The sequence below is a fragment of the Dama dama genome, chromosome 7 (assembly GCF_033118175.1).
Source record: "Dama dama isolate Ldn47 chromosome 7, ASM3311817v1, whole genome shotgun sequence".
Taxonomy (NCBI): domain Eukaryota; kingdom Metazoa; phylum Chordata; class Mammalia; order Artiodactyla; family Cervidae; genus Dama; species Dama dama.
The window spans coordinates 11,951,551-11,973,846 of NC_083687.1; the positions used below are offsets into that span (position 1 = coordinate 11,951,551).

The 22,296-nt window shown below is 51.3% G+C and overlaps 1 protein-coding gene across 1 annotated transcript in view; it reads left to right on the forward strand.

The window, feature by feature from the left end:
• PPARD (peroxisome proliferator activated receptor delta) overlaps nucleotides 1-22,296 on the forward strand; it is an 84,678-nt gene that overhangs the window by 48,776 nt on the left and 13,606 nt on the right. The window contains exon 2 of the mRNA XM_061146521.1: nucleotides 21,429-21,659. Coding sequence (XP_061002504.1) covers nucleotides 21,530-21,659 — 130 coding nt within the window. The 5' untranslated portion in view covers nucleotides 21,429-21,529. The remainder of the gene's footprint in view (nucleotides 1-21,428; nucleotides 21,660-22,296) is intronic.

Below are 22,296 nucleotides of genomic sequence, written 5' to 3' on the forward strand. Positions count from 1 at the left end.
AGGGACGCAGGGCTCTGGCAGCCAGGCAGGCAGAGGCCAGGGAGCCTTGGAGAGAGAAGCCTGGAGGGAAACAGTGTGAGCAGACCCCCCATCCCCTCTGCTGGTGGTAACACTCGGGCACCTGGGCAGTGCTCTGCCTGACTCTTCTGAGGAACACCTTCTGTCCTCCTGCCAGACAAGGCTGGGAGCCTTACCGGGAGCCTGACATGACTGAACAGGAGGCCTTCCGCTCCCTGAACAAATCCCCAAGAGTCATCTCTAAGTCACTCAGTCTTGGCATTTCTGGGTCTCCCTGGGGTTTCTGCACACCCTTCCTCCTGGCTCCGAAGTCCTGAGGCGTGAGATGGCAGGGTTTTGACCAGTTTCCTCCCTGAGAACTCTTTACTGCTGTCAGTGCAGGTGTAAAATCCAGAAGCTGCCATCAGAATGTTCTGAGAATTGGAAGGAGAGGGCACAGGCCAATCTTCTGACTCTCTGAGGTGCTTCGGGGTTTAAAACAGTCTGTTCTGGGCTCCCTGAGACTTGAATGCTCTTGTTTGTTGTCCTTTCCTTCCCTCACCTCTGGTTCTCCCTTTGGGAGACTGCATGCTTTCCAAATATTTGTGAACTAGGTGTTTATCTGGGACCTTAGAAAGCAAGCAGACAGGTGTGCACCTGAAAAGGAAAGAGAGAACAGAAAGCAAGAACTGAAAACGCCTTTGAGAGCTCCCACCAGGCCAGCTTCACTTCACTTCCTCCTGTCAGTGCTCGTCCTTAGTCCCCTGAGCTGATTTCTCCCGAGTGAGACCCACAGCTTGTGTGAGGGAGAAGGAGACTCCTGGCCCTTCAGCTCAAGGAGACTCCTGGCTCTTCTGCTCAGACTCGTTAAAAAAGTTAAAGCTACAACCATGTGAAAGCAGTTCATCTCCCCAGCGTCACACTTGGCTCCCTCTCCTTCCAGACCATGTTCCCTTCACAGTCGTTCATGGTGTTGGGCGAGCGTGTGTCAGCTCCGCGACGCAGGCAGATAAAACGGGCGTGGGGCAGATGAGCAGCTCGACCACGCGCTGTTTCCTCCCAGCCATGTGTGTCTGCCGTCCTGCTGAGGCAACACGTCTCTGCCACCTGCAGGGTTGGCAGAGAAGTCCATGAGCTGCCTGTGCCACAATGTTGCATCTTGAGGTGAACTTCCTCAGCTTTCCTGTGAAGTCTCACATTTATATCATGCTTTTAAAAGTTGGTTTTTTTTTTTAATTTTGCTTACTAAACACAGCACATATTCATCATAGAAAATTTAGGATTTCCTTGGTGGTCCAGTGGTTAAGACTCTGAGCTTCTAATGCAGGGGGCTCAGAGTTCAATTCCTGGTTGGGGAACTAAGATTCCACCTGCCATGAGGCATGGCCAAAAAATTTTAACAAAGAAAATTTAGGAAAATCAGATAAGCAGTAAGAGAGTAAATAAAAATTACCCCAGGACTTGCGTGGTGGTCCAGTGGCTGAGACTCCACGCCCTCAGTGCAGGGGGCCTGGGTTCGATCCCTGGTCAGGCAACTAGATCCCACATGCCACAGCTAAGACCCAGTTGTTGTCATTCAGTTGCTCAGTCTGACTCTCTGTGACCCTGTGGACCGCAGCACGCCAGACTTCCCTGTCCTTCACCATCTCCCGGAGCTTGCTCAAACCCATGTCCATTGAAATGGTGATGCCATCCAACCATCTCATCCTCTGTCATCCCCTTCTCCTCCTGTCCTCAATCTTTCCCAGGATCAGTGTCTTTTCCAATGAGTAGGCTCTTCGCATCAGGTGGCCAGAGTATGGGAGCTTCACCTTCAGTATTAGTCCTTCAAATGAATATTCAGGGTTGATTTCCTTTAGGATGGATTGGTTTGATCTCCTTGCAGTCCAGGGACTCTCAAGAGTCTTCTCCAACACCACAGTTCAAAAGCATCACTTCTTTTGTGCTCAGCCTTCTTTGTGGTCCAACTCTCACATCCATACATGACCACTGGAAAAGTCATAGCTTGGACTAGCTGGACCCTTGTTGGCAAAGTGATGTCTCTACTTTTTAATACACTGTCTAGGTTTGTCATAGATTTTCTTCCAAAGGGCAAGCATCTTTTAATTTCATGACTGCAGTCACCGTCTGCAGTGATTTTAGAGCCCAAGAAAATGAAATCTGTCAGTTTCCATTGTTTCCCCATCTACTTGCCATAAAGTGCTGGGACCGGATGCCATGATCTTAGTTTTTTAAATGTTTAGTTTTAAGTCAGGCTTTTCACTCTCCTTTTTTACCTTTATCAAGAGGCTCTTTAGTTCTTCTTCACTTTCTGCCGTTAGGATGATGTCATCTGCATATCTAAGGTTATTGATACTTCTCTTGATTCCAGTTTAAGCTTTATCCAGCCCAGCATTTCACATGATATACTCTCAGGCACTCCTTTCCCAATTTTGAACCAGTCCATTGTTCTATGTCAGGTTCTAACTATTGCTTCCTGACCTGCATACAGGTTTCTCAGGAGACAGGTAAGATGGTCTGGTATTCCCATCTCTTTAAGAATTTTCCACAGTTTGCTGTGATTTACACAGTCAAAGGCTTTAGCGTAGTCAATGAAGCAGAAGTAGATGTTTTTCTCAATTCCCTTGCTTTTTGCATGATCCAGCAGATGTTGGCAATTTGATCTCTGGTTCCTCCACCTTTTCTAAACCCAGCTTGAACATCTGGAAGTTCTCGGTTCATGTTGAAGCCTAGCTTGAAGGATTTTGCTAGCATGTGAAATAAGTGCAGTTGTGCGTAGTTTGAACATTCTTTGGCATTGCCCTTCTTTGGGATTGGAATGAAAACTGACCTTTTCCAGTCTTGTGGCCACTGCTGAGTTTTCCAAATATGTTGGCGTATTAAGTGCGGCACTTTAACAGCATCGTGTTTTTTTAGAATTTGAAATTCCATCACCTGCACTAGTTTTGTTCGTAGTGATGCTTCCTAGGCACACTTGACTTTATACTCCAGGATGTTGTTCTGTGTATTCTTGCCACCTCTTCTTAATATCTTCTGCCTCTGTTAGGTCCATGTGTTTCTCTCCTTTATTGTGCCCATCTATGCATGAAATGTTCCCTGCTAGGACCCAGAGCTACCAAATAAATAAATAAAAGTAGATATTTAAAAATAAAAAATGATCCCGAAGGAATAACGATCATTAAAATTTTGGCATATAAATTGTATAATATAAATGCTTTTCATATTTAATATCTCATTTAACTTGAAAACATTTATCTCAGAATGAACCCATGTGCTGGGACTCAAATCCAGCCAAAACCCCGTTTGGGACTCTAACCCATGTGACCGGGACTCAAACACAGCCAAAATGCTGCTTTGGACTTGAAACCATGTGGCCGGGATTCGAACCTGGCCAGAAGCCCCAGTCTTCCAACTGAGATCACACACCTGGTCTCAAGACATAATGAAGCTCAGGTTCTTGATGTCTCATCGCAGAAAGAATTCAGTGAGAGACAGAGTGAAATGTAAGAAGTGGATTTATTTAGAGAGAAACACACTCCACAGAATGTGGGCCATCTCAGAAGGCGAGAATGGGCCTAAGAGAAACACATTCCACAGACAAGAGTGTGGGCTGTCACGGAGGGTGAGTGTGGCCTCGAAATGTGGCGTGGTTAGCTTTTATGGGCTGAGTGATTTCGTAAGCTAATGAGTGGGAGGTTTATTGCACTCTTTAGGGGAAGGGGTGGAGATTTCCAGGATTTGGGCCACCGCCCACTTTCCGGTCTTTGATGGAATTGCCATGGTGCCTCTCTGTGTGTGATTTATACCGAGGATCAGCTCTAGTTGAAGTTGACTTGTCTGCCATCTTGGACCCACTTAGTTGTAGTCAGGTTATGTTGATACGTAACCTCAATGTATCCTCGAGATACGTCGTTCTTTCAAAGGTTATGCCCTGCTCCCTTCCCTCTTATTTCAGTTCCGTCTTACAGATGGGATAACTGAGCCAGGGGGCTTCCCTGGTAGCTCAGTGGTAAAGAATCCGTCTACCAGTGCAGGAGACACGGGTTTGATCCCTGGATCAAGAAGATCCCCTGGAGTAGGGAATGACAACCCACTCCATTCCAGTGTTCTTGCCCAGAAAATTCCATGGACAGAGGAGCCTGGGAGGCTACAGTCTATAGAGTATCAAAAGAGCTGGACACAACTGAGCGACTAAGCCACACACACACAACTGAGCCACAGAGAGGTTAGAAGGTTGCCCAGAGGCACACAGCATAGTACAGAGCTGGGAGTGTATCTGTCACATGTCCAGCACCTCTCTCTCCACCGTATTCCTCTACCATCTAACCTCCAGATAGAAGTTGTGCTGGGGTCTGGATCTCGGTAGCACCTGGGCAGTTGCTGTCATTTGTTGAATTGCCTCATCTAAAGGTTAATAGACGCCCAGAGGAAAGAGCGTCTCACTTCATCCCTCATTGACTTAGGCGCAAAGAGAGAAGGAGAATGTACTCCTGAGATCTAAGGTGTTGCCCTTCCACACTTGGCTTCATCCCCTTGATTATTGGGGGTTTCAGGAGCCAGAGCGTGATAACCCAGAGCGAAGGAGGGGCCGGGAAGCCATCTAAGGACAAAGTGATGAGAGGCTTTGTCTGGAAAAGATGGCTCTGGGGATGAGGACAGTGCAGGCAGAGACTTGGTGACCAGATGTCAGACAGAACAGCACCAGGAATGGAAGGCAGTTGAACGTGGGCTCTACTCACCAGGGTGGCGGAGACTGTAGCGTTCGGGGCTTCCAGGAATGGAAGTGAGAAGCAGGACCCTGGAGTGGCTGAGCGCGCCCAGCCTGCAGGCAGACCAGCTGCTGGTCTCCCCCGCCTCTTCTGTCCCCTGAGCTGCTGTGTCTCTCTCCTCCCCACCCCAGGACCTGCATTCCCCAACCCCCCGAACACCCTGTCCCTCAGTCCCTGAGGGACATCTGCCCTCTCCTGGACTTTATTTTCCTCGCTGAACCCTTCCTCTAATGAGCATAGTTTACGTTTAAGATCATTTCTGGATGACCCAGCTCTCCTTGGCCTTGACCCTTCCCCGAGGCCTCCGACAAGAGGCCATTTCCTCCCGCTGAGGACTCAGCCCCCTCCTCCCCTTCCCTGTTTGTGTGCAGCGTTCCCCAGGGTGGATGCAGGTGCCGGTCTGGTCTTACGGTCTTATCTCCTTCCTGGGCTGGAGTGGAAACACTTAAAAGGCTCCTGAGGGTTTGTCACTACCTCCCTGCCCCCACCCTGCGAAGACCTGAGGTCTGTGAATGAGGTCCAGGCCATTCCATCGGGTTCTGCTCTCAGGGCCTGCTCTGTGCAAGGATTTTAGAATTAAAGGGGTTGACAGGCCCATCACTCCTTCTCCGTGGGCACAATGGAGCCGAGGAGAAGGAGCCACCTCCCCCAAGGTCCCCTGGCAGCTTAGTAAAAAGAGCTGGGGAGCCTACAGCGAGGCCCTCACCAGCTGTTTCTAGACTCCCATGTTTTCCCCTCCATCCTTTTCTACCAATTGATCGTGACCCTGATAAGCTGTTCTTTTGGAATGATCTGGAGAGCAGGTTCCAGTGCCCTTGGGAAACTGAAACCAAAAGAATGATATCCATCGGGCTGCTTCAGGCCAAGTTGGCTTTTTTCCTGTTATAAAAGTGTTGCAGGAAGGGGGACCCCAGGGCCCAAGAGTGGGCCCTTGTCTAACACTCGGAAATGAATTGTCCGAGGAGACACATGAGCTGACAGAGCAAGAGACTTTATTGGGAAGGGGCGCCCGGGTGGGGAGCAGTGGGGTGAGGGAACCCAGGAGGACTGCTGTGCCACTGGCTCACAGTCTCAGGTTTTATGGTCATAGGATTAGCTTCCAGTTGTCTCTGGCCCATCATTAAGACTCAGGGTCCTTCCTTGCCTGCGTCGCTCAGCCAAGATAGACACTAGTGAGGATTCTGGGAGGTGGTTAGACGTGTGGTGTCTCCTTTTGACCTTTCCCGAGCTCTTCTGGTTGGTGGTATCTTGTTAGTTCTGTATTCCTTACCAGGACCTCCTGTCGTAAAGTAATTCACGCAGAAGCTTACTAAGGTGCCTGGCCAGGGTGGGCAATTTCAGTCAGTGTGCTTCCCCCAATAGAAAGTTAGCTGTTACTGTGTGCCAGTCACTCCTCTCTAAGACTTGAGGATCCGCATGATTTTAGCAGACAAAAGTCTCTGGCTCGTGGAGCTTATATTCTTCTGGGGAGAGACAGGCAGTAAACAGATGAGTAAGAAGTACACACACTCATATAGAGGTACATTGTGCGTGCTCAGCTGACAAGTCCTGTCCGAGTCTTTGCGACCCCATGGACTGCAGCCCACCAGGCTTCTCTGTCCATGAGATTCTCCAGGCAAGAATCCTGGAGTGTGTTGCCATTTCCTTCTCCAGGGGATCTTCCTGACCCCGGACAAAACCTGTATCTCCTGCATCTCCTGCGTTGGCAGGCAGATTCTTTACCAGTGAACCACCTGGGAAGCCCTGTAGGTAGATTCACGTATATATGTATGTGTGGGTATATACATAAATATTTGTGTACACGCATGTGTGCATACACACACATCCCAGATGGTAGTAAGAACTACCAAGAAAATTGAAGCAGGGAAGAGAAATGGAAGTACCCAAGGCTGGACTGGAGTGGTTTTAAATAGGGTGATCAGGTTGACTGTCACATTTGAGCAAAGCCCTGAGGAGGTGAGGCAGCAAGCCTTGGGGCAAGGGCATATTCAGCTGGAGGGGACAGCTGCAAGCTCCGTGAGGCGAGCTATGCCTATTGCGTTCAGCACCAGCAAGGAGGCCGTGGTGCCTAGTATCCTGCGGAGGAGGTCGCAGGCAGGGGCCCCAGTTCCAGAAGGCCTTCTCCGGGTCAGTGTGAAGGTGGGAGGATATGATTACAGGAGGGGCAGAATCCGACTTAAGGGGATCACTGTGACTGCCATGATTCACTGTGGGGAATCATGGGTTGAAGCCAGAAGCAGAGAAGCCAGTTAGGAGGCCGTCACAATAATCCAGGCAAGACATGGTATTGCCTTGGACTGGGATCCTAGCAGTGGAGGTGGTGAGACATGATTAGATTCAAGGTGTTGATCAGAGGCAGAGACAACATTTGCTGACTCTGACATTTTGGCCTGACCATCTAGAAAGCTGGAGTTGCCGCTTACTGAGCTGAGAACGACTTTGGGGGAAGTACCAAGAGCTGAGTTTTGGGTATGTTAGGGTCGTGATGCCCTTGGGCATCCAGTATGGAGATCTCAGAGAAGCTGGGAGTGGAGGAGTAATAGGGGAGGCCGGAGTGCATGGAAGGCCATGAGCTCACAGGAGACCATGCAGGCGGGGACTGAGGGGAGAGGAAAGGAGCCCTTTTGAGACTAGGCCTGACTGGGAGCAGCAGAGAGGTCAACATGGAGCAGCCACTGAGGTCGGAGGAGAACCTGGGAGCCAGGTTGAGAACAGACATAAAGGGGGAAGGGTCCAGCAGTGTCCCCCGAGCTCTGCTGAGTCAAGTAAGATGAAGGTAATATGTGTTCAGTACGGGAAGTTTTAAAAGTAGAGCACCATAAAAATAATAAATCACCTGCCACCCTGTTTATGTAAGGAAATTTCCTTCCATTCTTTCGCTCGTCATTTTTATGGGAATCATGCTGTCTCTGTAGTTTTGTATTCTGCTACTTTCCACTTAGCAAACTTGTAAAGAGTCTATGGAAGCGTGAATATAACGGTTGGATAATACTCCATTTTCTGGGAGTGCCCTAATTTAATTATCCATTCCTTTATTATTGGGCACTGAGTCATTTCTGTTATTTCTCATTATTATAAAAATTGATTTTGTTATTATGAATAACATTGCCTTGAACAGTTGGTACAGTTGGTACTTGGTACAGTTTCCTTTGAGAGGAATTACCAGGTCAAAGGACATGATTACTCTTAGGTGAAGCTGACAGGCGGAGTCACAGTTTCTCCTGGACAGAACTTAGCTGTAGGGCTCTTCTGCGTCTCCTCTCCCCTCGGGGAGGTTCAGAAGCCACTCCACCCTGCCGACCCCCATTTCTGCCTTGCTCCGCTCCAGCCGGAGTCACACGTCTCCTGGACCGATCCGAGTTCCCTTCCCTCTGCCGCGGCCTGGCTGTGCCCTCCGAGCACTGCCCCTCTCCTTGCCCCCATCCCCTGTCCCCCCCACCCCAGGTTGGTTCGCGGCAGCAGGAGTTAGAGCTCCCCTGAGGCTCACCGAGCATTAGGATGAGCCAGCCCAGTGTAGGCGCTCAGCGCACGCTGCTAGCACTGTGCCCTCCGCTGCCTGTGTCGAGCGATGAGATCGTGTACATGGAGGTGCCTTGTGAGCTTTAAAGGGCTGGCCGATGTCCAGATCTTAGTTATTGTTTAAAAAGAAAAGGTTATGAGCAGCAGTGTCCCGTCCACGCCCTGTAACCACGTACACCCGCAGCAGGGCCACGGATGCACAGGCTGGTTGGTCTTGCTGGTGGAGACGAGGTGTCAGGAGTCCGGGGGGGCTGCGGTGGAGCTGTCAGGCCCCGGAACGCAGTGGCTGTTTATGGTCATTGGCCCCCTGCCCAGCAGTGCCAAGTGCCACATGTCTCCCAGGCGGGTGGGTGTGGCAGCCAGGGAGCAGTGAGACCAGAACAGCGCTGGGAGGCTGGAGCCCGGGCCCGGCAGGGCAGCAGTGGGTCTTGGAGTGTCCCGTCCAGCCCTGACTTTCAGCCCCGGGCGGGGCATGGGTGAGGACGCAGGTGAGGTGCTAAAGATGTTCTCAGCTTTCCATAAGGGCTCCATCCCTCGGCTCCTCAGCCCGGACCCTCCAAGGAGTGGGTCAGGGGGCAGCTCCCCACAGCCAGCCAGCCTGGGCTCTGGGAGGTGGCCCCTGTCTCACGCTGACGCCCTTCCTGGGCGCACCGGCACCCTGCAGCCCGTCCTCCATGGCAGCAGAGGAGTCCGTGTCTGAACGCTGCTCTGGTCCTGCCCATCGCCCTCGGAGCCCTCCCAGGTGCTGCTGCTCCTCAGATAAACAGCCGAGCCCTCTACCTGCCCCTCGAGGCCCCAGATGGTCTCCAGCCTCAGCCAGATCAGCTGCCCCGAGCTCCCAGCACGCCGGGCTCAGAGGGTCTCTGCCACCCTCCTCCCTCTGAGGGGTCTCTGTCACCCCCTGGCCCTGTCACCTCACCTGCCTGCCTCTCAATCAGAGGCCACGTCCTCCTCGGGACCCCCTCCCCAAGTACCCACACCAGGCCCGTGTGGCAATGTTGGTCCTTCAGAGCCCTAGTCATCCTTCAGAGTCAGGCGTTTGCATTGGGCACATGGTGGTGGGTGCTTAACCAAGTGAATGAAAGAGGCAGGCAGCAGAGGAGAGAGGTGCTGGCAGCATCATAGCTCCCGCGGTCCTTGAATGAGAACGTTCTGGAAGCCCCTCGCTGCAGCCCTCTGCCTGCTGGCACCCCCGCCCTCTCCTCTGCAGCTCCTCTGAGCAAGGAGGGTCCTCAGCTCTCAGGCTCCTGAGGAGCGGTCTCTGTCGCTTCTCAGCACACCCTTCTTTTACCTTCTAAGAACCTTAAAGCATATTATTCAGTTTTCTTTGTTCAAAGCATATCTCCCCTTTGTCCCCCCCATGTTGAAAGTGTCCCATGCTCACTGTAAAAACTTTGAGGAACACAAAAAATATATAGTTAGGAAAATAAAGACCACCCATAACTGCACCCCTCAGAGGAAAGCACCGTTAACGATTTGGCTGTGTCTTCGGGTTTTGTTTCTGTGCATTATGCACATGTTTGTTTGTTTGTCCCCCCTCCCTCGCCGCGCTCTGGTGTGAGATTATTTTTCATATTTTTTTAAATTTATTAGTTGTAATTGAAGGATGACTGCTTTACAGAGTTGTATTGGTTTCTCCAAACATCAGCCTGGATCAGCTGTCAGTACACGTGTCCCCTCCCTCCTGAACCTCCTTCCCACTGTGCGCGTGTCTTGACATCCTTGTGGTTCTGTTGTCTGTGAAGCCAGGACTCGCAGCATCGCCTAGGTCCTCCGTGGTGATGGACGGGGCTGCCTAGCGCCCTGACCCGCGCGCCAGGCTCGGGGGCCCGGAGCCGGCTGCCCCCAGGCCTCTCTTGGTCCTGCTTGGGGAGCTGTCCTGCCCACTCTGACCTCTTCTCTGAGGACCTCCTCTGGCTCCCTGAGGTCTCGTTTATTATAGCTTAGCTCCGTTCCACAGGGCTGATGGGCTAACTCTTCATGGAATTGGAAAAATTCTAGCATGGTGGGGGAGGGGTGGCTGGCTGGCCTCCTCTGGTTCCCACAGGCTCTCTGAACAGGATCAACCCCTCATTCCTTGGGCTTGGCCTCCGGGGATTCCAAGGCCACAGTGCCCCGAGGGGAGTGGGGTGACCTGGGCTGACGAATGGGAGCAGAGAGCACGGTGGAGCTGCTGGCCTGGAAAACCAGGGCACTGGGTCAGCACCAGTTAATGATTGAGAGGGAAGCTCAGGAGCAAAGCGGCCAGGCCCCGTTCCCGTGGGCTGTCTCACCACTGATCCAGAGGTCCACTCCTCATCTGTGCAGTGAGGGAAGGACGAAATGCAGTGACTGGGTCTTCCCAAGGCTGGGCAGGGGACAAAGGCTTCGAAAGAAGCCCAGACCCAGAGCAGGGCGGGCCCTGTCAGCGCTCCCTCCTCACGGTTGACTGCAAGGCAGGGAATTGGGAAATTCAGGGTGTAGGTCCCTGGAACTCCAGAGGCCAGCACTTGTCCACACTAGAATACCGCTCGCTCCGTGCCAGCCCCCGAGGCGGCAGCAGCCATAGCCCGTTTGTTGGCTGTTAAGCATTTGCTGTGTGGTTGTCTTCTCCGCATGATGGCCACTCAGGTTCAGTGGTCATACCTCAGCTTTAGGGCTGAGAAACTGAGGGGCTGGTGTCTCCCCCAAGTCACAGAGAGGGGGGAACAGACCCAAGGCCTCACACATGAGGCTGCGGGGCACTGCATCTCAACGGCAGCGATGGGTGAGAACAGATACAGTGGCAGCTCTCCCAGCTGGACACAGTGTGGCTGAGGTCAGTGCTTTTGGCCTGTTTATTCATTCAATGAGTGTATGCTGAGCAACCATTAAGTGCCAGGCACTGTGCCAGGTGCCGGGGACCTAACTCTGCAAGATAGATGGAAGGCATTATCTGGGAAACTGATTGATTACGTGGTGAGCACAAACCAGCTGACAGATGTTGCAGTTCAGTGCAGTAACCGCAGATCTGGAGGGCCTGGCTCAGGGTTGCAGTAGAAAGGACCAGCGTGGGGCTAGTGAAGGCGAGCTCCCTAAAGAAGGAGGGGGCTCTGGAAGGAAAGTAGCCCTTAGCTAGGGGCAGGAATGGCATTCCAGGCTGAGGCCAGCCCCTGTGTTCAGGGTGATGCCGCACCTGTGGTGAGTGGCGTCAGGCTAGAGAGGGCGGGACCAGAGTCTGTGGTGGTCATTTTCTGGCAGGAGTATCCAGAAGTGCTCTCACCAGGTGTTCTTGAAAAAGCGGTTCTTGGCAACTAGACAGAAGATTCAGGGGTGATGCCTCCAGACTGAGGCTCACAGATCTAGCAGGGCAGGAATATACCAGCTTCTGGTCCAGTGTTAACCCAGTACCACATGCAGGGCACACAGTATAGTGATTAAGACTTGAACCAACCTGCCTGGTCTCAAATCCTGCTTTTCCAATTACTGTGTGACTTTGACTCGATTTCTTTCCCTCTCTGTGCCACAGTTTCCTCATCAGTTAAATGGAGATAATAACAGCACCTGTTGGTATGATCTATATCAAATCCCTTATGATTTTACAGTGGAAGTGACAAAAGATTCAAGGCATTAGATCTGATAGACAGAGTGCCTGAAGTACTATGGACGGAGGTTCATGACATTGTACAGGAGGCAGGAATCAAGACCATCCCCAAGAAAAAGAAATGCAAAAAGGCAAAACGGTTGTCTCAGGAGGCCTTACAAATAGCTGAGAAAAGAAGAGAAGCAAAAGACAAAGGAGAAAAGGAAAGATATACCCATTTGAATGCAGAGTTCCAAAGAACAGCACAGAGAGATAAGAAAGCCTTCCTCAGTGATCAGTGCAAAGAAATAGAGGAAAACAATAGCACAGAAAAGACTAGAGATCTCTTCAAGAAAATTAGAGATATCAAGGGAACATTTCATGCAAAGATGGACACAATAAAGGACAGAGATGGTATGGACCTAACAGAAGCAGAAGATATTAAGAAGAGGTGGTAAGAATACACAGAAGAACTATATATACAAAAAAAATCTTCATGACTCAGATAACCACCATGGTGTGATCACTCACCTAGAGCCATACATCCTGGAATGCGAAGACAAGTGAGCTTTACGAAGCATCACTACGAACAAAGCTAGTGGAAGTGATGGAATTCCAGTTGAGCTATTTCATATCCTGATGCTGTGATAGTGCTGCACTCAATATGCCAGCAAATTTGGAAAACTCAGCAGTGGCCACAGGACTGGAAAAGGTCAGTTTTCATTCCAGTCCCAAAGAAGGGCAATGCCAAAGAATGTTCAAACTACCACACAATTGCACTCATCTCACATGCTAGCAGAGTAATGCTTAAAATTCTGCAAGCCAGTCTTCAACAGTACGTGAACCATGAACTTCCAGATGTTTAAGCTGGATTTAGAAAAGGCAGAGGAAGCAGAGATCAAGTTGCCAACATCCATTGGATCATGAAAAAAGCAAGAGAGTTTCAGAAAAACATCTACTTCTGCTTTATTGACTACACCAAAGCCTTTGACTGTGTGGATCACAAAAAACTGGAAAATTCTTCAAGAGATGGGAATACCAGACCACTCTATCTGCCTTCTGAGAAATCTGTATGCAGGTCAAGAAGCAATAGTTAGAACCGGACATGGAACAACAGACTAGTTCCAAATTGGGAAAGGAGTACGTCAAGGCTGTATATTGTCACCCTGCTTATTTAACTTATATGCAGAGTACATCATGAGAAATGCTGGGCTGGATGAAGCACAAGCTGGAATCAAGATTGCCAGGAGAAATATCAATAATCTCAGATACGCAGATGACACCGCCCTTATGGCAGAAAGCAAAGAAGAACTAAAGAGCTTCTTGATGAAAGTGAAAGAGGAGAGTAAAAAAGTTGGCTTAAAGCTCAACATTCAGAAAACTAAAATCATGGCATCCAGTCCCATCACTTCATGGCAAATAGATGGGGAAACAATAGAAACAGTGAGAGACTTTATTTTTGGGGCTCCAAAATCACTGCAGATGGTGACTGCAGGCATGAAATTAAAAGACGCTTGCTCCTTGGAAGAAAAGCTATGACCAACCTGGACAGCATATTAAAAAGCAGAAACAATACTCTGCCAACAAAGGTCTGTCACGTCAAAGCTATGGTTTTTCCAGTAGTCATGTATGGATGAGAGAGTTGGACTAGAAAGAAAGCTGAGTGCTGAAGAATTGATGCTTTTGAACTGTGGTGTTGGAAAGACTCTTGAGAGTCCCTTGGAGTGCAGGGAGATCCAGCCACTCAATCCTAAAGGAAATCAGTCCTGAATATTCATTGGAAGGACTGATGCTGAAGATCCAATACTTTGGCCACCTGATGCAAAGAACTGACTCATTGGAAAAGACCCTGACGCTGGGAAAGATTGAAGGCAGGAGGAGAAGGGGACGACAGAGGATGAGAGGGTTGGATGGCATCACCAACTCAATGGACATGAGTTTGAGTCAACTCCGGGAGTTGGTGATGGACAGGGAGGCCTGGTGCTACAGTCCATGGGGTCACAAAGAGTCGGACACAACTGAGCGACTGAACTGAACTGAGGCGGACAACGCCTTAGTCGTGAGGGTGAGATGTGTCAGCATACACACAGCCTGGTGTGTCGTGAGCCCTTGGAGAATTGGAAGCTGGCACCGTTATGATGGACGTGGTGAGCCCGAGGCCTGGAGCTGTGACCCAGCTTGGGCTCCGGCACAGAGAGAGGCGCCCAGGATGCACCACAGTTGCGTGGGTCGAGCACATGGATGACCCTCCTCAGAGCATTCAGTCTGCTGCTGGCGTCAGGGAGTGCCGCCTCCCGGGGTGACGTGGTAGGAGGGTTAGGGCCCCGGGTGGCTTGGTTGCTCAGACTCCAGACCAGGCCTCTCTGGAGCTCTGGGCCATTTGGGGTAAATTGCTCACTCCCTCTGCCTAGGAAGTCTGCCTGCCCAGTGTGAAATGGATGGAGTGGTGCCACCTGTCCAACTTTAGCTCCCAGAGGGGCAAGAGGGTGGGATGCTGGCTTAGCAGGCTTGCCTGAGCGTGTGTGCAGGCCAGGATGAGTAGCCCAGGCGTTTGTGTTTCATGAGTTTCTTTTGATGGAGACTTCATTTTCTGTCCAAGCGCCACAGAGCAGCACCCCTCTCGTTCTGGCTGCAGGACCCATGTCCTGTTGGAGGGCAGCACCAGCTTCTCAAGTGGGGCCAAGCTGTGTCCCAGGGAGAGTGTGTCTGGCCCTGGCACCGTGCTGGGGGTGGCAACAGCAAAGACCAAGGTTTCTCAGCCACGTAAATGTTAAACCTAGTGCCTGATGCTACTTTTAGTGCCAGGGCCGAAGAAAGGAAGAAGGAACAGGGTGTATTGCAGGGAGAGTGGTGGGTGGGGTGGCGGCTCCCTTTGAAAACACAGCTTGTGGGCCTGGGCCCCGGGGGAAGGGTGGCCTTGGCTACTGGGTAGAGGGCAGACCTCAGCTGCAGATGGAACAACCGGGGCTGTGTGACAGTGGACGGCCTCTGGCAGATTGCAGGGATGGGCCGCAGCTTAGGGTTACATCTGAGTGAGCAACAGCCCCAAGGGCTGTGTTTGTGGGTTTTAGAACAGCCGTAGCGCAGCTCCCCCTCAGCTGGTGTCCCTCGGCAGTCACAGGCCGAGGGGCAGCTCCAGGCTGAGAAGGAACATCCGCCTGGAATCCAGAGACCCTGGCCCCAAGTCCCAAACTCTAGCCAGAGCCCAGAATCACATCTGGTTTCAGGAGGCCACCACTTGCCCCCCCAGAACCTGAGAAGAGCTCCTCTGGTCATGGTGAAAGAACATTCTCCCAGCGGGTCTGCTGACAGGACGCCGGGGCTCGGGCTCGCAGCTCCTGGGAGGCCGGCTGGACTCGGGCCCCGTGGGGTCTGCAGCCTGCGGTCCTCTGCTGCATCCTCCGGCGTGTTCTCTGAGAGATGCTAGTCAGGCCGGGCAGGCCTGCGCTTTTAGTCTCTTGGCCTATCTGCCCAGGGGAGCCCCTGGCGCTGGCCTCGGCCGGGGTGGGGGCCGGGGGAATGTGCTTGTGAGGACTGGGCCAAGCCTGCCCCGCGGAGGGACCTCGGTCGGCTCCTGCCCCCCTCCAGGGTCAGTCCTGACAGTAAACTCTGTCCTGTGTCCCGGGTCACTCGGAGGGCACGAGGGCATGTGTAAGAAAGTACTGTGTCAGGTATCTATATGGGGAGCTGTGGTTTTTCCTCCTGTTCTCCTCCTCCAAGGCGGCCCCAGTCCTCGTGGCCCTCTCCCTGGCTGTCATCACCACAGCCCTGTGGGATTTCCCTGTCTCCACCGACACCCCGTCTACACAGATTCCGAAGCAGTTTGTTCTGATCGGCCTCATGCGCTCGTTTCTGTGGTCAGGGCCACCACGCCTGGGGCTCGCGGAGGTCCCGTGGCCCGCCTCCTGTCACCACGCAGCACATCCCCGACACTGCTCATCAGAAGCCTCCTGGGTGCTTCAGCCATGAGCCGGGCGAAGGTCTCACGGCCCTGCCCGCTGCACCTCCAGGCCTTTTCGTTCTGTGACGCCTGAGGAGTCTGTGTCTCCGGCCCTCGTGGTTTGGGTACTCGCTAGTTGCTGTCGCGGGTCTCCTGCGCGCCAGGAGAGGCGCGCACTGCTCTCGGGGGTCACGAGGTCCTCGCCAGCGCCACCGCCACCCTCCCCAGGCCCCACTCTGCTCCTCTGTCCTGCCGCTGTGTCAGCTCGGGCAGCACTCAGCTGCACGAAACTGCAACCTGGCACGCATTTAATTTTTCCACCTCATGAGCGGTCTGGGGACCGATATTCCCGGGCTTGTTCTGCAGCTCCGCGATGCTGTGGCGACCCAGCTCCTTCCTACTTTGAGCCTTACCCTCTGGAGCTGTCTTCTCAGGCTCGTGTTTCCAGGAGACCTTCTAGCAGATTTCTGTCTGCATATGGTTGGTCAGAATCGTCACCTGGGCACTGTCACTGCTGGATGCGTGGGAGATTGAGTGTGTAGCCAGGCATGTAGCTGACCCACGGAAGGTGAGAAGGTTCAGTGAGAGAGGGCTTTGGGATCGGTAGCACCTGGGGGTGACTGCTCGCTCATCAGTCAGGGTCACTGGCAGCAGCTGCGCCTCTGAGCACTTCCCCCGCTTCAGGTCTGCTGATTCCCAAGTTGAGTGCCCAGGGAGGATCAGAGAGTGATCCTTGAGGAACCAGTTTACACTAAGCCAGACGCCCATCCCTGCAAGTGGGGGCAGCACTTCATGTGTCGTGAATGAGGGAAGTAGCCCAGGAGTGCATGCATTGGCCAGGTCTGCTTAATTTTTCAGAGAAACAAGAAAGCTAGATTTTTTTAAGTTTTTTTTTTTTTTTTCAATCCGTATTTTGAAAAAGTCTAGGTTTATAGAAATACTAGAAAGATTGTACAGAGTTCCCATATACCAGACACACTTACCAAAATTGAGAAATGAAGGCTGGTACAGTACTATTCATACTAGCTGAATCAAGCAGACTGCAGACTTTACTTGAAACTTCCCAGTTTTCCTACCACCACGCCCTTTCTGTCACAGGACCAGTCCACCATCCTCCATTGCATGCGGTTGTTAAGGCTTCCATCCATGAGACTTTCCTCAGTCAGAAAGCCAGAGTTTTACATGACTTCGCCCAAGTTCTTCCATTCTGCTGTAATAATTTGGAAATCATACATTCTGTTTACAATGTCTTAGTGGTTACCGTTGAAACGTTTCCATGTACCGTAATATTCATCAGCATCTCCAGCTGTCTCCTGAGAAAGGACTTGAGCAGTTTAATGCTCATCACGTCTTCTCATCTTCCACATTATTGTTTGTAAGTTTCGCCTTTTCGTTTTATTCTATTTGAATTATTTTTAGGATAGGTAACATGCTTAAAGTTCAGAATTTGAAAGGTATCATAGTAACACAGCATTGTAAATCAACTATACCCCAACAGAATTTTTTTTTAAAAATAAATGGTACAATGAAAAATCTCTGACCCAGACACTCAGTCCCCTCCCCAGAGGCAGCCGCTGTTCCTAGTTCTTATGTAGCTTTCCAGCATTATCTTATCAGATCAAATCCAGCTTCGGTATTTTTTTTTTTTGCATAAAGTGTAGCTCCGCTTCATTTTGCAAATTGCTTTCTTCTCTTGTTAATATATCTTAGAGATACTCCCATATCAGTGCATAAATATCATCATCCTTGTTTATGGCTGTCCCCTGTTAATGGATATCTAGCTTGTTCCCCACCCATGCTAGTCAAATAATTCTGTAATGAGTAACTTTGTGCTAACACTGTTTGTCACTATCCTTCATTGGAAGGACAGCTATAAGATACAACCTAGAAATGGTATCTCTGCGTCAAGGGAATGTGTCCAGTAATTTAAGAGATGTAGCCAAATTACCCTCTTTAGATGTCGTGCTAATTTACCTTCCCACACGGGACCTGTGAGATGATATTTCCCCAGGTGCATAGCCACAGAGTGTTAGCGTTTGTTTTAATCTGATTGTAAAAAGTATATTTCAGGGAGTTCCCTGACAGTCCAGTGGTTAGGACTCTGCACTTTACTGCCCAGGGCCCAGGTTCAGTCCTTAGTCAGGGAACTAAAATCTCACAAGCTGCCACGGTGAGGCCAGAAAAAAAAAAAAGTGTATTTCAGTGATGTTTTAATTTGTATTTCTCTTTTCATAAATGATGTTAAGCATGTTTTCCTATGTTTAAGAAGTAAGTGTATACCTTTTTTCTATAATTTTGTATCTTGGGCCCATTTTTTTTGTTGGATTGCTGGTCTCTTACTTATTTTTTAGAAACTATTTTAGAGCAGTTAGCCCTTTGTCTGATGAAGTGCGAATGTACTTCCCAGTCTGTTACCTGTCTTGTTTTGCTTTTTCTTTTCTGGGTTTTGTGTGTGTCTTTGTTTGGCCATGCTGGGTTTTGGTTGTAGCACGTGAACTGTTTGTGGGAACTAGTTCCCTGACCAGGGATCAAACCCAGGCCCCCTGCGTTGGGAGTTCAGACCTTAGCCCTTGGACCACTAGGGAAGTCCGTGAGGGGTTTTTTTTGTTTTTCGGTTGTTTTTTGTTTTTTTTACTCTGTAGTAGTTTGTATTTTTCTGAAATAGCATTTGTTAATTTTTTTACCCATAAGTTTTTACCCATTAAGTTTTACGGATTTTAGTATCAATCTTCACTTTTCCTCCACTTAGCTTTTCAGCACTTTTTATAGTTCATGTATTTTTGTTTTAACTTTGAAACCTTTGATTTATTTGGACCTTGACTTGGTATAAGATGTAAGGTAGGGATGCAGATGGCTACTCACTTGTCCCCATATCATTTCCTAAAGAATCTGTCTTTTCTTTTTGGTTTGGAGTGCCATCTTTTTAAAAAAAAATAAATGTATTTATTTTTAATTGGAGGATAATTGCTTTACAGTATTGTGTTGTTGCCGCCGCTGCTAAGTCACTTCAGTCGTGTCCGACTCTGTGCGACCCCATAGACGGCAGCCCACCAGGCTCCCCCGTCCCTGGGATTCTCCAGGCAAGAACACTGGAGTGGGTACAATATCATCTTAGTTTCTGCCAAACAGCAGCGTGAATCGCAAACACGTGGACTTGTACACATGTCCCCTCCCTCTTTCACCTCCTCCCACCTCCCGCCCCCTCCCGCCCCCAGGCCGTCACAGAGCACCGGTCTGAGCTCCCTGCAGCACACGGCGGACTCCCACCGGCCGTCTGTCCGACACGGGGTACTGTGTTTGATTCAGCACTGCTCTCTCAGTCTGCCTCTCCCTGGAGCGCCGTCTTTGTCACATTGAAGTCCTGTCCCGCGTGCACTTGTGTCTGTTTATGGACTTTGTATGTTCTCTTCCTGTGCCGGTTCTCTTCACTGGCTTATTTACCATAACCTTTCTATATAATTCTTTTTATTTCTCTCCAGTTAATTCCCTACCTCCATCCAGCCTCTTTGCTCTTTCAAGTCCTATCCTTCCCTCTCAGTAGACAGCTCTCCCTTGTACTCAGGTTAACTAAAAAGTGAGGTCGTTCCCTGTGAGCTTTAGCACCCCTCCACATAGACAGTGCTGCGGCTTTTCGTGTGTTCCTCATCCTGTGCCCTTGAGTTATTCCCCGCCCATCAGTCGTTCTGCCCTGGCTTCCCCCTTGAATCTTCAGACTGTCTTTCTCAGAAGACCTCTCCTTTAGCCACAGCTTACTTGAGTCTCCTCTATTCCAAAAAACCTCCTCCTGGCTTTGCTAGTTTTTCAAGCTACATCCTCTTATGAATATTTTTTCCTTGATATAATCGTTTAACAATAAGTCTCCTTCACTGTCCCAGCTTACTTGCTGCCACTTATTCTTCAGAACCCCGCTTTCTATCCCACCCACTTGGCTGAAATGTGTATAACAAGGTCAAAGGTAACCTCACAGTCACCAAATTCAGTGGCAATGTATCTGTTTATCACTCTTAAAATCTGCAGCATTTGACATGGTTGACTACCCGCCCCCCACCCCAAAAAAAAAACCCAGCCCCTCCCTTGTCCCTGACACACTTGGCCATTCCGAGTCTCTCCCATCTCTGGCTGCTGCCGCGTCATCCGCTGTGGTACCCTGTCCTCCTGTGACATGTCAGTGTCCTTTAGTGAACTGAATTCCTTCCTGTGGCTGTCATATCAGTGAATGTGCACCCCCACACACATCTCCAGATTCCTAACTCCCCAGCTCTTAGAGTCTGGAGCTGAATTTCCAAACTGCCTTTAGGAGACCAGTTTAAGAGGTCATTGTGTCAGTCCACACAGGGAAGATGAAGGCCTGGTGGGAAGGAGTGATTCAGAGGGAGTGACTTAGCACCCACTGGAAGGTGCTTTACTGTCCACAGGGGTTCTCAGGCTGGGCTGGGCGTTACAGACCCCAGGGGAGTTAAAAATAAAAGTCCCGATGCCCAAGCTGCCCCCAAACCAGTCAGATGAGAATCTATGAGGATAGCTCCCCAGTGATTCCAGTATAGCCGTTTGCAAGTCTAGAGCGGGGTGACAGAGGTGAGTCTCAATGACTCCCACTTTTTGGCTTTGATAGGCGGGCTTGGGCGTCTGGGTCACAGAGGTAGGGGTCACCAGGGAGGGAAGGGCCAGCTCCGGGCCAGAACGTGGCTTCTGTTTGGATCGGTTGAGTCTGAGCTGCCTGTGGGACATCCAGGGTGAGGTCCCAAAGGTGCGTGAATTTCCCTGAGACAGGTCTCTCCTGCTGTTAGTTTCCTGGGTCTGCACCGCCACAGGATGGTCTGGTCACATGCCCTGTGACTTGAAGTGCGCCTGCCTGGATCCAGCCCGCCCTCCCAGCCATCCCTTCAAGTCCTCTCTCCTGTGGCACCCCTCGCCCTGCCAGCAGGGTCCCCCACCACTCCTCACGTTGCTGCCTCCGCGTCTCTTCTCAGGCTGTATATCCCCAAGAGGTGTTCCCTGCCGGATTCTCCCCACATCTTGTGGCCTTACCCCCTCTCACTCACTTGTGATTTGTGGACAAGACTTGTAGAGGGTTGGAACTGCCTCCTCCAGGGTGACGTGTGCATCTCCCCTTGCCCGGTGGCTCTGTGCTGACGGTCTGGTTGCAGACCTGTCAGCTGCCGGCCTAGTGGGCAGGGCGTGTGTCTTTTCCCTTCTCCCAGAGGCAGGAAGAGTGGGATCCACTGCCTTCAAGCCGGGTGCTTAGGAGAGCGATGATTCTTGGGCCTGGTGGGGACAGGATGGGGGTTGGGGGGCCTGATACATATGAGGATCTCCAGCAGGGGCTGGAGAATTTGACAAAGGCCCTCAGGCTGTTCCCATGTGGCTCCTGCAGGCTCAGGAGGCAGGGAGGGATTCACGGGGGCGTGTTGCCCACCTCATCTGGCTCACAGAGACTGCTGTGAAGCCCAGAAACCTGCTGCAAGAGCCAGGTGGGCAAAGGATGGAGGGGCAGTTAGCTGTGATGCCAGGAGTGGAGACTGGCTCACTGCAGGCCTGAGGCGCTCCTGCCCCAGCAGGATGCGCCCCTCCCATCCTCCCGGGTGGGGGCTCCCCTCCCCATCTGTCCCCACTGTCACCCTCTGATCCTCCCCAACCTCTTTCTGTCTTCCCCTTCGCCCAGGCTGACGGGAACTGCCCTGTAGAGATCCGTCTGCGTCCAGACCCAGATGATGCCAGAGCTATGACCGGGCCTGCAGGCGTGGCGCCCAGGGGAAGTCAGCCATGGAGCAGCCCCCGGAGGAAGCCCCTGAGGCCCGGCCAGAGGAGGAGAAAGAGGAAGCGGCCAAGGCAGAAGGAGCCCCAGAGCTCAACGGGGGACCAGAGCACTCACTTCCTTCCAGCAGCTACACAGGTGAGGGGGTGGGCCAGGGACGCAGACGGAGTCGGGACGAGAGGCTGGCCTGCGGCAAACAGCATCGTCATGGGGTGCAGGGGAGCAGGGTGGGTAAGGGCCGGAGCCAGGCAGCCCGGGGTCTCACCCCTGCTCTGCTGCTCACCAGCTGCAGCACCTTGGGCGAGCTGTACCCCTTCTTCCTGTAGAACACAAGGGTTATAGCAGGTGTACACGCAGGCTTTTGTGGGAATAGAACGGGTTAGCGTTTGTAATGCGTGTTGCTGCTGCCATTCCACCTCTCATACTACAAGGGACCCAGGACAAACGTGCATCAGCAACATCCACAAAGATCACATGTATGTGTGATGATTAGGATTAGACAGAATACACAACTCAGTTCATCTGGTGCTAGTTACACGTCGTCCGGGTGCTTTGTAATTAGGCAGATATTGAGCAGTTAGTGAGAATGACCGGAATTAATAGTACTTTGGTGCAGCCAGGCAGATTTTAGCTTCTCTTGCCTCAGGTGTCGGTTCCCCGGTGTCTGCTGCTAGCATCAGTGCAGATGCCTTCCTCTGGTACCTTGTGCCACTCCGTCATCCTCCTCCTGTTCTCATTGTCGTGATGTTGGGTCCACCGCCAAGGGCACCTGGAC